At 42.5% G+C, this 15,938-nt stretch overlaps 1 protein-coding gene across 12 annotated transcripts in view; it reads right to left on the reverse strand.

Annotated features, from left to right (window-relative positions):
* The window catches only part of PDE4DIP (phosphodiesterase 4D interacting protein), a 200,672-nt gene that overhangs the window by 158,140 nt on the left and 26,594 nt on the right, over positions 1–15,938 (reverse strand). The window contains exon 1 of one of the 12 annotated variants that reach the window (XM_053656050.1): positions 10,698–11,015. The exons of the other annotated variants lie outside the window; for them this stretch is intronic. Within the exon in view, the coding sequence (XP_053512025.1) occupies positions 10,698–10,717 (20 nt within the window). The 5' untranslated portion in view covers positions 10,718–11,015. Of the gene's footprint in view, positions 1–10,697; positions 11,016–15,938 lie in introns of those variants that run through there. 12 annotated transcript variants of the gene reach the window in all.

The raw sequence follows: 15,938 nt of genomic DNA on the forward strand, positions 1-15,938 counted from the left end.
GCGATTTGGCTAGTTGGTTCAGACACTTGGAATCTGTATGTTTGACTCCAAACCTTTACTCTGTCCCGTCCACTCTATTTGCACCCATGTAGTTACTGGGTAAACGAGCCTCCTTTGTACCTGCCTTGACTCCAGGGAAATGACCCCTGAGAAAGCGAGGTGAGTGGACAGGTGGGCAGTGGTGCCGTGGGAGGGAGATGGAATTTAGATTCAAATCTGACACAAATTTGTTTCTTGGGATACTGACTCATTCCTGACAGGCATGGCTGACACTTGAGTGTGTGTTCCGTTATAAACAGATGCCATGTGATGAATGACTAAAGTCCTAAAAGGGAAGTGGTAAGTATGACTTTTTATAGAGGTCCTACCCTGAAAAGGGAGCCATCCATTATTTTATACTTCCCCATCTCTACCAAAATTCCTCCAAATTCATGCCTTCTTCGAACCCCTTCTGTGCTAATACTTGTCACTGTCCCTAACAGACAAAGGGAATAAAACAACAGGCAGGAGAGGTGACAGTAACAGACACAATCAAAATGGGAAAGACCGTTAGTGAATACGCTCAGAGATTTCTCCACAGATCTTTTTTACTCTTGCCAAGAGAGACACTGAGTATGTGTGCCCTATGTTCCAAATATTGCCAGAAAACCCCCACTTGGCACCATGCTTGCAAAAACATATATTCAAATGCAAATAGGGTAGAAGTCACAGATGCAGAGCACGACACTATTATATAATAAATGCAGTAAGATTATCATTTTTTCTTACCTCAAGACCCATCATTATAAAACTGCAAGCTAGCATGCTTAATTGGCAGAGCCCCTCTGACAAGAGGGAGCATCACTCGTGCGCCTCCCTCTGCACGCTGAGTGTGGGCCGACTTGGCACCGCTACAGTAACACCCGGTTTGCTCCAATACAGGCTGCAATTTACACCCTTCACTCATCAGAATCTATTCACTGAGATTGACCTTGGCCTATCGAGCTCTGGGAAGCACTTTTTCTGGACTGCTAAGTCCTCAGTAGATATAGGGAGCTACAAGCAACATTGTGCACCTGCAACAACTTTGCATTTTATGACCTATTTTTGCTCCTGCACGAAGTCTTCATCCCCTAGGATAAGGAGTCTAATGTTTTTCTTGCTGCTATCCATCAAGGTTCAGAAAAATCACTTACTACTATACTTTTGACCTACGAGGTTATCAGACATCCGAATATCTAACAAATTCTCCTCCCTGTTCCCTAAATCATCCAAGGCACTAATATTCTTTTAAAAGAGACATGAAAATAATATGCTTTGGATTCAGTCCTATCACCCAGGGATGATAACATGGGCTCTCCACCTACTTCCAAAACTTAGCTTGTGTTTTTTACTTTTGGTCCTGGCGATGCATTCTGTACTACTCAATTTTTGTTCACAACCACTGCTCACAGCCCTGGGGTATGCCGAGACTGTTGGCTCATCTAGCTCAGGGCTCAAGACCAAACATCAAGAGAGAGGGGACCACTGTGGAAAGTAGTATGGAGATTCCTCCAAAAATTACAAATGGATCTGCCTTTTGACCTGGTGATCCCACTCCTGGGAACATATCCAAAGAAACCCAAAACACTAATTTGAAAGGACATACACATCCCTATGTTCCTTGTGGCATTATTTACAATTGCCGAGTTATGGAAGCAGCCCAAGTGTCCATCAGGAGTAGGGGAGTGGATAAAATAACTGTGGGATATTTACACAATGGAATACTACTTGGTCATAAAAAAGAAGAAAATTTTACCCTTTGCAACAGCATGGATGGACCTGGAGAACACTATGCTAAGTGAAATAAGCCAGTCAGAGAAAGGCAAATACCATATTATTTCACTCAAATGTGGAGTCTAGTGAATAACCTGAACTAACAAGCAAAATAGAGACAGATTCATAGATAGAGAGCAAGATGATGGCTACGGGGTAGGGGCGGAGGTTAGGGGGTGGAGGGGTTAAGCAAAAAGGACTCATGGGCATTAACAACAGCAGGGTGATTGTGGGGCCAGGTAGGGGCGTAAAGGGACTAAATGCTAATGGGAAAAAATACATTAAGAAAAAGAGACAGGTGACTTTTTTTCCCGCTTTCATCTTTTTATTCACATTATCTTTTATAGTTTCTTTTTTTAGTAACATCTGTGTCTAATGATTTAAAAAGAATTTCATGCTTCCTTTAGAAAATTTGGAAAGGAGAAGAGTGTACAGAGAAAAATAAAAATAATGTTTAAATGTTACCACCTAAAGACATATTGGTAAAGATTTTTATGTATTTACTTTTAGTTGCTCTTCAGTTCACCTGCCTGTCTGAATTCTACAAAAACAGAAATAACACTGAAGAAACTGTTTCATATCTGGATTTTATATTATAGAAATCAAAGGTTTTGAGAACTGCATTTTTCAGGGAAGAAGAAGAATAGAAGAGGAGGCGGGTGAGGGAAGGAGGAGAGTGTTAACATTACAGACCTGCCAGAGAGTGGAAAGAATGAACTTAGAATCTCCCTTCTCAGTATGGTTTTATAGTATACTAAAACAGAGCTCACAGCATGCTAGAGGATAATAAAATTGACTAGGGGTGGGAATTGTTGAAGCAGCAGGAGATTCTAAAGCAACCCTGGGGAACAATTCAAATAGCTGACTCAGAGGCCAATGCTTGGTAGGGAGACAGATGAAGAGGCACAGGCCTGGAAGGTACAGAAAAGTGAAGGGAATGGAGTAAGTTGTAAGGTGAAGTGAATATTCAGAAAGAATGAAGAGATGGAGGATCTGACCCCGTGGTCAGGGAACATAATTCTAGAGTTAAGAGTCATAGGATGGGGAGTTTGGAATGAAGATGAGCTACAAAGACTGGCTGTGCTTCTGGAGTGTTCAAATGAATATGAATTGAGGAACTCTGAGGTCAAGATGCAACAGAAATACATATTCATGTCTGGTGACCCCTGTAGAATGGCAGCACCTTAAAGCCAGGATTTTTGTATCATCCCGTTGTCTACCTACCATTTAAGAAATCTGGATCATAAAAGGAATATGATGCACCTTTCTTAAACACATAATGATCATCTGAATGTATAATGGCATCAAGCTCTGCTAACCTGCTGTGTCCATTCCATATGAGACACCTGCCGAACAGATATATTCAGATGAGCCTTGCAGGGAATGTTGTCTGCAAAGGTCTTAATTGAAGCTCCAATGAGTGCTAGAAGCTACAAAAGATACTGAATATTTAGAAACAAAAAACAGTTCTTTCTTCCAATAATCTTAGAGTATGAAAAATACCCAGTAAAATAACTAGCTGCCTGCCATAATGAAGAAGGCAGAGTGTGCCCTGGGTACAGAAAACACCCAGAACTAGGTTCCAAAAATAATCTGTAAAGGAGATAATGCTGAAAATAACCTCTGGAGGACAAAGTTATCCTAGCAAAGGCAAGGCTAGGTGTGTAGGTGGGAACAACTGGTACACTGAGGCCCACTCATAATAATTTTAGCTCAGGGTGAGAAAATAACGACACTCTACAGCCAGCTCCCTCGGTCTGCTCCCATGGTGCCAACACTCTGAAAATCTCTAAGTAAATCAATGCACAGAAGAGTCCTTCCAAAACCAACTCAGTTCCAAACTTCACATGTTGTCACTTGGTAAACATAAACGTAACCAGACATAAAAACATATTGAGTTAGTTTTAAAGCAACATATAAAGGGTGTTGTCCATAATCCTATAACCAAATGCAGCAACTATTCTTTCTCTCTCTTTGGAAAAGACATCCCAATATATCTGCATAAGTTTAATGTAAATTATGTCCACTTTTAGTTTCCTATATTAAAACTTTCTCTCTGTTTCAGGAAACACTTCGAGATGGTGACTGAGATAACAGCAAGCGGGAGGCATTTTACCCCAGAGAGAAGTAAAGGCCGGGAGCATCACTGTGATTCCCCCGGGACGCCCTATATCCTCGTGTGCCGCTGAATGTCAGCGAGTGCGCCTCCAGTTCCCTTTCTGCAAACAGGCCTTGAAAGGCCTTGAAAAAGATATTTAAATGGAATCTGATACCCTCTATAGTAGTGTAAGTTACATGATCCTAAACCCTAAGCAAATTGGAATGTATTTTCAAGAACTAGAAGTGTGACATAGTTATTCTACTTTGAACATTTGTCCTTCCAAAATAAACCTATGAAAGAACATGCTTTACCACCTAGATGTTTATCGAAAATATATAATAGTTAAAAATTTGACAGTGTAAGACAAATGCCATATGATCTCACCTATAAGTGGAACCTCATCAACAAAACAAACAAGCGAGTAAAGTATAATCACAGACATTGAAATAAAGGACAAACTGACAGCAACCAGATGGGAGGTGAAAGGGAATAATGGGGGGAAGAGGGGGAAGGGTTTTCAGGAACATGTATAAAGGACACATGGACAAAACCAAGGGGTGGGTAGGATCCAGGGTGGGAGGTGGGTCTGGCTGGAGTGGGGGGAGTGGGCGGGGGAAGGAGACAACTGTACTTGAACAACAATAAAAAAAATTCTGAAACTTAAAAGCCTTAGTATAGGGGAATGATTAAGTAAAGAATTATTTTTCCACGTGACATGTTATTATTTTTCCACACGACATGCTACTCTACATTTAGAATAATACTCCACATTATGAAAAGGAAAATAAACATGTTCTTCAATTGTGTGAAATTTTAGAATTTATTCAACTCTCTTAAGTCAATCGATGTTTTCTACACGTCAGCAGTTACTGCTTCTTTACACGTACCCCTGCCACCTTGGACTTGATGAGAAGACACCTCTTCCCTAGCTGGCCGTGAAGAAGTCAAGAGAGAAAGAAGTTTCCACAGAATGGAACGAGTAGAAAAGGACTGGAAATGTGTTACGAAAACACGTTGTTGTTGTTGTTGTTATTATAAATAGCCTATGACTAATCAAGTGCTTCAGCCATGAGGAAAAAAATAAAATTCAGAGCGTGCTTGTCTTGCTGACCACAGAAGTCAGAAGATGTTCTGAGACCGAGGAAAACAAGTCTTCAGTGCATTTGGGCACTTTAAAATAGAACCGGACAGGGCTGCCCCGGGTCATCATGGCACCCCTTTTATTCTGGACTTTCTGGTAAGTTTAAATGTTATTTGAATTTTTGCCAGAGACAACTTGCGGAGTGTTCTGAGCCCAATTTGGAATTTTATTTATAAAATAAGGTCCATTTCAGTGGGAGTAGTGAGTGTCCCAGGGCATCCACCAAATGAATGGGGCTCCACAGAGACTTGAATAAATGATCCCTGAGTCACCCGAGATGGAGAGGGCATGGTGACGGGCGGGAGTCAGCCAACTTACCCTTTCAGGGACAAGCACAACCTCTTCCCAGTCCTCTGACAGTTTAAGTCCAGGCTTAACACATAAACAGGAAGAAGGCGGGAGGGGAGGCCTCATCTGATCAAGGATGCGGGAACCAAGTAGGGGTGAAAACACAGACGGAGGTACATTCCTCAGGCCAAAATCTGAGTATGGGCCTACTCAGATCAGATCAGAGTTGATGAGAGTTGTAGAGGCACAGATATTCCTTTACCACATAAAGAAAATACATTTCTATAAGTGCTGAATTAAACAGGAAATCCTATGTCCAAAGACCTCTCCACCGTAGAATTTTGAAAAGGGGCATTCCCTAATATGTAAAGCAGCAGCACCTCGGTAAGCTAAGATAAGAAAGTAACCAGACCTTCAAGCTCCAGTGCTTATGTAACCGCTCTGGCCTCAGCTGCCACATCTGTAAAATGGGGGAAACTCCCATCTCTGGCTGTCATCATGCCTGAGTAAACAGGACTCTGCTAACTCACCCTGAACTCAAAGAGAAATAAACATCCTTGCTTCCTCTTGCTTAAGAGTTAGTACTGAGCAGAAAAAATGCAAATAATCTGTGTCAGTGAAAATCATTTAAGTGCAATATAACTGCATCTTGTCTTATTTGAAGGCTACACATTAGTTATGTGGGAGAGAAGAAAGGAAATCAGGATTCTTGAGTTGTGAGGCCAAATCTCTATTTCCCCTGGATGTTTCTTGCCTTCTTAATCAATATTTGCATTTTTATTAAATCAAATTACAGGTTAATGTAAAACAAAACAGACTAATTAACTCGTTTTCTTTTCCTAAAGTTCAGTCTTAAAGGTAGTCCTTAAATATTTCAAGTTCTTTTATTATTATTTTTTTTTAGTTATTTGTTCAGGGAAATTGTATAAGGTTCACATATGATTCACCTGACTTTTATTCAGCTTTCCCGTATTCTAGAAAGGAGAATGTTTCCACCGAACTAAAAAGGGAAGAGAACTGGTAATGACTTTTCCAGCACTTAACAGTGTGGCAGGCTCAGCCTTTCAAGGCTGCCCACATTCCCAACATCTGGAACCTGTGAATGTGCTACTCTACATGCAAAAGGAACTTTCAGATCGATTAAGGATTTTGAGATGGAGAGATTAACCTGGATCATTTCCTTGGGCCCAGTGTAACCACAAGGCACAAGGGTCCTTGTACGAGATAAACAGGAGAGCTGGAGTGAGAGGAGAGGAGACCAATAGAGGCTGGAGTGATGCCATTTCTGGAAAGGGGCCAAGAGCCAAGGAATGTGGAAAGCCTCCAGAAGCTGGAAAAGGCAAGGAATGAACACAGTCCTGCTGACACTTTAATTTTAGCCTAGAAAACCCATCTTCAGAACTGCAAGGTAATAAACTTGTGTTGTTTTAAGTCACTAAGTTTGTGGTAATTTGTGACAGAGACTCTGGAATACCCACACAGTTCTAAGGAGTTGCTAGTCCAGAGAGATGAACACTTTAACAATTAAGAGCAGAAGAAGCTATTTGTCTGACTGGTACTAGACTTACAGGATGAGCAAAGCTGTCCTCATCACCAGGTCCTCATCATTTCCAGTAGCTTAGTCCTTTGACAACTCCCGCCCTCTCCATGGAGAGCAGTGTGATTAGTGACCAAACCAGCCCTTCGTAAGGCTTACATATTCCTGTGAAATTTGCTACTCCAGAACTAACCATGCTCTCCCGAAAGGATTTAACCAAAGCATCTGGCAATAGTCAGGCATGACTCCTGAGAAAAAAAAAAATGACTCCCACTGACCTGTAGCAGGGAAGATGTGCAGAGCTGGGGTAGGGGATGTTGAACTAAGAGAACTCAAATACTCAGCACCCTGTCCTTTTTTTGAAGTCTAATCAAGAAAAAGAGTGTGTAGGCTCATGTGAAAAACCACTCAGAGAGGTGTGCGGTGTCTTTCCAGAGCTGCCAAGAATACAACTTGGGAATAGACTCATAGTCTTAAACTTACTCATAAACTTAGGAGTAGTTAGGTTAAGTAGCCAGATTCACAAACAATTCGGAAACCAAACCACCTACGAGACTCAATTCAAGCAAAGCAACGAAGAGCATAGTCTTTGGAATTATGTATTTTGCCATGTATGATGAGCATCTTTTTGCCCAAGTTTTGAAGGAAAAAATAAGGGTATAATGATTACACACCATAGGTATGATAATCCCATGTATAATGTGCACAAAAACGTGTATGCGCATTATACACAGCAAAATACAGGAGATGGCTCGAGGCTGTATTTCTTCCTCACCTGTGTGCATTGCCTGGGGATATTACTTAATATCTCTAAAGTTCAATTTTCTTGTCCTAAAAGTACAATAACATTTATCTTATACCTTATAGGGTTCTGAGGATCAAGTACTATAAAGTACTGTATGAAAGGGGATTAACACACAAGCTAATGAATGCAAGCTTAACAAATGGTAGCTTTCTGGTTAACTTCCACTCTTTGAACTCCCCACGCTGTGCTGCCTCCCTGAGCCCCCAGAGCAGCCAGTGCCCACGTCTGCCTCAGCCTCCGTCAGAACTAGACAATGAGCAGGCGAAACCCTCAAAGGCAGAAACCAGCCTCACTCACCGTTTTGCACTTAGCGTTTAGCAGTGTCTGATCTGCACTGGGCTCTCCCATTTTAAATAATGAACTGATCTTAGCTGTGAGTTAGGAAGTATTTGAGAATTCAGTTACCATACGTGATCATTGGGTTTTTCCATATGTGACCCATTAGGTGGTGGAATAAATTTAGTGAGTCATACCAGCATTTTTTTAAAGAAAAAAAAATAGGGTAGAAAAGATCAGAGTACAAAACACATAGTAAGGTTAACTACTGTTACATGAAACTTTTAAAAAAATCTTCACTGAGGACATACTTCCACTGATTTTGAGAGAGAGAAACATCCGTGTGAGAGAGAAACACTGACTGGTCGCCTCCCACGCCAGACCCACAACCCAGGCATGTGCCCTGAGCAGGAATTGAACCGGCAACCCTTTGCTTCACAGAAGGGCACGCCGACCAACTGAGCCAAGAGTCCAGGGCTATGTCAAACTTTGTCTCAGTTAAGTGTGGGAGTGTACTTGGTTGCAATATAAATATATTTCTTATTGTGGGTAGGGGTTAAAACAGAAGGGTAAAAAAAAGTGTGAGCATTCTGACTGTTTCACTTCACCAATATTTGGTATTTTCTGTCTTTTTCTTTTCGTCCTGATAGTGGTAGAGCAATGTGGTTCTAATTTGCATTTCCCTGATGACTAGCAAAGTGGAGACCTTGCTGTGTCTGTCCTCTTGAGATCCTCCTTATAAGCACTTAAGAAAACTACTTGGCAGTATCTACCAGAGCTGAACATGCATTGCCTACCACCCAGAAATTCTACCATGTATTTACTCAACATAAATGTGTACATATGTTCACCAAAAAACATGTACAGAACTGTTCATAGCAACACCATTCATAACAGCCCCAAACTAGAAATTGCCCAAATGCTCACAACAATAGAATGGATAAGTAAATTTGACATATTTATGCACAATTGAAACCTACACAGAAGCAAAAATGAATGAACTACTACAACTACACACAACAATGTCAAAGAATCCACAAGCATAAGATGAGGGGAAAGAAGCCAGACACAAAGAGTACACAGTGGACAATTTCAGTTACATAAAGTTTAAAACGAGGCCAAACTGATCTGTGGTGTTAAAAATCGGGACGATGGTTATCTGAAGGTCAGGAGGGCTTCAGGGGTGCCACTAATGTTCTCTCTCTTGTGAGTGCCTGTCACAGAGGCAGATGCAGTTTGTGTTACCTGGACTACAAACATGTGGCTTATGATTTTTCTAAATTAGCTCTGCATTTGTATGATATTGTTATATCTAAATATAAAGTTCAAAAAAGTTAATAACATTTTTTTCTGTGTGAAAGACACACAGAGAGCAAGAATCCTTGATACACGCTCTCATTACCATCAAGAGGTCATCACACCTTTGCCTGAATAACTCCAGGGCCAACAGTCTATTTACTGCCCGGGTAGGTCACTTGTTAGAAAGCTGTTCCCTTACATTCAGCCATAACTTGCCTCCCCACGACTTGCTCCAAACGGTCGGTCTGTCCTTCTAACAGATTCCAAATAAATGTACTCCCTCTACCACTGGCTGCTCTTTAAATGTTTGAAGGAAGATACTAACTATATAACCACCCCCCAAGTCTTCACTTCTCCAGACTAAAGAACCCCAGGTCCTCCAATCACCCCCTCAAGGTGCGGTTTCCAGTCCCTCTTGTCCCTTGAATGCATTCCTTCTGTCCAGTGATGCCCAGAACGGAGCACAGTGCCCCCAGAGGGGCCTGAGAAGAGCAGAAAAGAGCAAAACGTAGACTCATCACTTGTAAATCTGGACGGTGTACTTCTCATCGGCACACCCTAAGCTTCAATTCGCCCTTTTTTTAAAATTCACGTTATACAGCTTACTCCCGTTGAACAATGAGCTAAACATCTCCAGGTCTTTTAAACAATTATGGTGAAGCCCACATTTACCCTCTGTGGTTGTCCAGCCTCCGAGCTCTCTTAGGACACAGAGCGCTCTCTGGCCCCATCCCAATTCTCCAAAGCGAAGTCTGGAGGTGGCGGAAACCCCTCTGTACCCAGTACCTCCACCTGCCCTCCCACTGAAAAACAAAAATGCAGTCTTCGTCTCAACACCGCCTCTTATCCCTGAGTGAGCTCCTTTCTAAAGAATATTTGGCGGGTGGAGAAAACACAATGTCACCAAGCCTCTCCAAAATATGACCTAAAAGCAGGCAGCCGCCCTGGTCTCTTTCTCCTTTCCTCTCCCAAAGTCAGCTCCAACTGTGGAGACGAGCGTCGCTGGGCTCTGCTCCCTCAGCCCTTTGCTTTTGTGTGACTGACTCCTGGAGGGAGTTGTTGGAAAGGAAACGTGGCAGGGTGAGAAGAAAATGTGACCTTTTTCAAGGTAGCTGAAATCAAAGGTATCTCTAAAGAGAGACCTGCGGGAATCCCTCTCATCGGTGGAACGAGGAAAAGACAGACAGACATTTCTACAAAAACTCCCAAGCAGCCTCCTGGGTATTTTTAACATCCAGACGGGCGGAGAGGAGAGTCCCTGATCAAGGAAGCATCGGAGACCCGACTGTGTGCAGGAGGACCAAGAGAAGTGGGCTGGGAATGAGGGAGGGCGAGGCCACGAAAGAGAGCAGCTGTCCGAGGCCCCTAGTGGCGAGAGGCGACCTCTCCCCAAGGCTGGGGGTGGGGGTGGGGGACAGCAAATGCTGGACGCGGCGAGGACGCCCGGCTCACCTACCTCGTCCAGGTCCGCTCCATTTTCCAGGCGCTGCCCTCACTCCCGGGAGCTCCTCAGCCGGGAGTGGACGCAGCCTGGGAAAACGAGAAGCCTTGCCCACGGATCTCCAGTGCAAAGAGCGGCAGCCTCTTCCTCCCCAGCTCCCTCCTTCTGTGTCCGCCACGCGAAGAGTGAGCTCCGCTCCTGCTTTTTTTTTTTCCCTTAAACCCGATTTGACGTGGCCAAACCTCCAGCTAACGGTGCGACGGGCACAAGGGAGGGACTGTTCTCAGTAGGAAGCTGGACGCGGAGCGAGCGGCGCTCGGAGCTGTTTTGGGAGCCGCGGCCAGAGGCAGCGCAGGCTGAGACACGACTGGCTGGCACGAGCGGCTCGGGACCAGCTGAGCTGTCAACCGCGAGAGGAGGCGGGGCCGCGGCTGCCCCGGCGCAGCGGCTGAGCCGGTCCAGGTTACTCGCCGCCCGAACACACCCTCCAGCCTGCGGGCCTTGACGATGGTGGCGGGAGGGCAGAGGACCTAGGGGACACAGCACCGAGCCCTCTGTCCCTCGCCCACCTCACTGAGGAGGGGCTTTGGAAAGACCAACGGTTGGGAGAATTTAGAGAGAAGGTCCTCGTGCGCGTCTGCATCACCCCGCCCACGGGTATCCCGGGGCCAGAGCTGGTTGTAGGAACGTCTCAGGCGCAACCCCGGCTGAATGCACATGCACAGTTAGATGGTCAGAGGACGTGTCGCTCCTTTCCTAGATATCTGACACGTCGGTCCCACCATTAATTTGGGGACAGGAACCTTCCTCAGGAGGGGCAGCATCCCAAGGAAATGCTGCGGTCGCATGGGCTGTTTCCATCTCACACATCCTGGCTCTATGGTACTCCAGCCCCCGGGTTTCGGTTCCCCTGCACGGAGGCAACTGGGCTCTACCCTGGGCCATCTATTTATGAAACAAGGTTTAAACAAGTCAGACATGCTATAATTAAAGTGCTTACAGCCCTGAAGCTCCTTTTTAGCTCTAAAATAAAACCTTTTCATTACGTGACATAATCACTGTTATTATTAGCATTACCACTGACCTTTTTTTAATTTGCAGAAAGCTTTATAGTGCCCACATGTGGCAATGCTGATTTAGTTATTATTACTTGTTTCACAGATGAGAAATTTGATACCCCCCAAAGGCTCCAAGTCTCTGCTATAAGGCTTGTTTTCTACACAGTGTGGCCCTAAAGACATGTTCTCTGAAGATCAGACCCACAAGGCTTGTCTAGAATGAACGGATTCTCTCAGGTATCCTGGAGTTAAACTCACAAGGACCCTAGCATGCCTAGAATGGGTGAGATTGTAGGGAATTTGCATTCTTGGGGAAAACTGTCATTCTGCTTCCCATCTCTTGGAGTAGTCCTGATTATCAGTGCGTTACGGGGGCTGAGAGGGCAGGGTAATATTAAAATATTTGAGGGTTCAGAGTAATAGTCTAAAAAGCCTGTAGCATGGAACCCCCCTTAGCTTCTACCTAAGGCCACAGCACTGGAGCTTAGGCTATTTCTAGGAAACATTTTAAAATATGTAATGACACCAGGCTCACAGGCCACCTGTCTTGAAAAGAATCTCCTGCTGCTTCTGAAGGGGGGTGGGGAAGAGAAGGGCAGGGAAAGTCAGATTTCCGTCCTCCATCTCCAAGTTGGTGCTATATTTAGTTCTGTCTCAAATCAAATTATGGGCCAGTGAGTTTGGACAGAAACTGTCTACATGCACTGCACTTAAGAAATGATACATTCACTAGATACAGTGTGGAGGTCTCGGAGATGAGGCCAGAAAACATGCTCATTTATTTTTAAAATTACTTTTGTATAAAGTTCACAATATGTTCATTGTAAAATATCTGAAAAAAATACAGACAAGGATTTAGAAAGTAAATTACCTATAGTCCTTGGAGATAATCAATGTTAAAATTTGTTTAATTTCTGTCCAGTCTTTTAAAAATATCCTCTAATCCAAACAGTGACTCTCTTACACATATTAGTATATTCTTGAGAAACATCTTTGTTTTCTCAAGAAAACAAAGTTTAACTCTTAAGAGTTAAACTTATTGTCAAAAAAAGAAACTTTCGTTATATTTCGAAAGAAAACTATTCACCCATGTACCCAAACCTTCAGCACAACTGTTTAAATTTCTCCATATTTCCCTCTAGTCATTATCTAGATATTACACATCTATTCATAGAATTACAATTACAACTTAGACATAAATTTATATCCTCCTTTTTTTCACTTCTTAAATGTTTGTCCACGCTGTTAGGAAGTGCCCATATTCATTATTCTAATGGTTGTACATTATAGAATATCAGTATGATCCTAGTTTACTTAATATCATCTTATTATTATATAGTTATACTGTTTCTAATATTAGGCCCATAAACAATACCTTAAGGAAGCACTGCCTTTGTTGTTTTATTCTTTGGAAGGGATAGAAATTTTATGGTAAAAGAACTAATTTTATCATCTTATATAACCTCAACAGCACTAGGATTTATTGTTTTAATTTTTGTTATTTAGTAAGATATAATTTATAGTTATGATATTTTAGACATATATCTACATTCAACATCATGTCACTTTACTTTCTATTTCTCAGAATACTGACTAGTAAGTTCTTGTTTCATATGCTTACTTGCAAACCATTGTCTGTAGTAGTTGGTCATCATGAAATCTTGCTGTGTTGAGTCACTGTATACTATACAATATACATTACATTGTATTAGTCACCTTTTTGCTGAAACAATGCTGCTTAACAAAGAACTCCAAAATCTCAGTGTTGTACAACATATATCCATTTCTACTCAAGGATCTGTGGTTCAGGTATGAATTGGCATGGGTTCAAATCTGCTCCATGTATCTCTCATCCCAGGACCCACACTGAAGAAGAGCAGCTAGCTACCTGGGAAATATTCTTACCATGGTAGAGTACAGGGAGTAAAAGAGTAGTGGCAGAGACTTGTGATGTCTCTTGAAGTCCTTGCTCAGAACTGTCCTTTCTGCCAAGTAAGTCACATGGCCAAGTCCAAAGTCATTGGTGCAGAAAAGTGCACTCTGCCCACAGAGTGCAGGAGGGGTGAGTATTTGTGGAACAATAATACAATCTACCAGTCAATGCTATGTCCTACTTCTTGGCTTTTTGTTAAGCTTTTCTCCTTGTGGATATATATGATAACTTTCCCTTCCCCACACCATTTAAAGTTAGGTGTGGCTTTGGACCAATGAAATATAACTTCCTTTGGCCATCAAAATGTGAGAGGAAGTCTCACGTGGCCACTTCTAGGTATAATGTGGAAGTTTTTAAGAGCCAGTACACAATAGGCAACTGTCAATTTCCACTGTTGTATTAATCCTTGAAGAGCGACACATGTCAAGATGAAGTCTTCATCTGCCTGGGTCTCTGAGTGACCCTAATGATCAGTATTCCTGCTGACCCAATTGAATGAGTAAGAAATACATTTTTGTTGTATTAAGTTACTGAAATCTGGGTATTTGTTACTGCAGCATAACCTAGCCTATCCTGACAAGTTGTATTTTATTTTTTAATTCATTTTGAGACGGAGGAAGAGAGAAGACTATTGGTCCCAGTGCTTGTTATGTAGAAAGTCACATATCTTCCTGCTTGTGTCTCTCTCCCAGTTTTCTGGATTAGCACTCACAGGATCTGGGTAGATGACGTTGATAAATTAGACGAGTTATGCTATTCTTTCCTGACAATTATCATTACTCTTGAACTGGTCATCTGATTGTGCTTCAGGAAATATTTGAATAGATGATAAAGGGACACAAAATAGGAAGGTATCTGTCTTTACACACAGCTGCAAATATTCCAAATGTACTTTAACCAACTGTTAAGTTTTTCTATTCCCTTTCTCTTTCTTCTCCTCCCCCACATGATTTTGGGTAAAAAGGACTATTAATCGTAATGTGGATTACTCCATGAATTATAGGGAAGTAATAAAAATAACCACATCTCCAACTTCTAGCCAAGATGGAGGCACAGGTAGATTCACCTTGCCTCCTCACACAATCAAAAGACAAACAGTGACAAATTTAAAGACAAACAATAACCAGAACTGCCAGAAAACCAAACTATATGGAAGTCAGACAACCAAGGAGTTAAAGAAGAAACATTCATCCAGAATGGTAGGAGGGATGGAGATGAACAGCCAGGGTGGACAGGACAAGGTGGTAGCTGAAGGACCAGGTGGTCCCATATTCATGTGCAGATAAACTGGGAGGAACAACTGGGGAGCAAGGCAGACCGTACAACCTGGGGATCCAGCACAGGAAAAGAGAGCCTCAAAACCTCTGGCTGTAAAAACCTGTGGGGGTTGCGGCAGTGGGAGAAACTCCCAGGCTCACAGAGAGTTTGTTGGAGAGACCCACAGGGTCCTAGAATGTACACAAGCCCTCACACTTGTGAATTAGCAACAGTAGGGCTCGATTTGCTTGTGGGAAGCAGGAGAAGTAACTGAAAGCTGGCAGAGAGCTGAGCAAGCAGTATTGTTCCCTCTCAGACCCCTCCCCCACATACAGCACCACAACTAGTAAGTTGCCCTGCCATGACAAATACCTAAGGCTCCTCCCCTTAGAATATAACAGGCTGCTGAGACCAAAAGAATATGGCCCAAATGAAAGAACATATCAGAGCTCCCCAAAAAGAACTAAACAATGAAGAGACAGCCAATCTATCAGAAGCACACTTTGAAACACTGGTAATCAGGATGCTCACAGAAATGGCTGAGTATGGTCACAAAATAGAGGAAAAAGTAAAGGCTACACAAAATGAAATGAAGAGAAATGTACAGGGAACCAACAGTGAAGGGAAAAAAACCAGGACTCAAATCAACATTTTGGAGCAGAAGGAAGAAATAAACATTCAATCAGAACAGAATGAAGAAACAAGAATTCAAAAAAATGAAGAGAGGCTTAAGAACCTCCTAAATGACTTTAAATGTTCCAACATCCAAATCACAGGGTTGCCAGAAGGAGAAGAGGAGGAGCAACAAATTGAAAACTTATTTGAAAAAAATAATGAAGGAGAACTTCCCCAATATGGCAAAGGAAATAGACTTCCAGGAAGTCCAGGAATCTCAGAGAATCCCAAACAATTTGGACCCAAGGAAGCACACACCTAGGCACATCATAATTATATTACCCAAGATTAAATATAAGGAGAGAATCTTAGAAGCAGCAAGAGAAAAGGAGA

Source organism: Artibeus jamaicensis, unplaced genomic scaffold (assembly GCF_021234435.1).
Source record: "Artibeus jamaicensis isolate MK-2021 breed Jamaican fruit bat unplaced genomic scaffold, CSHL_Jam_final scaffold_1689, whole genome shotgun sequence".
Lineage (NCBI taxonomy): Eukaryota > Metazoa > Chordata > Mammalia > Chiroptera > Phyllostomidae > Artibeus > Artibeus jamaicensis.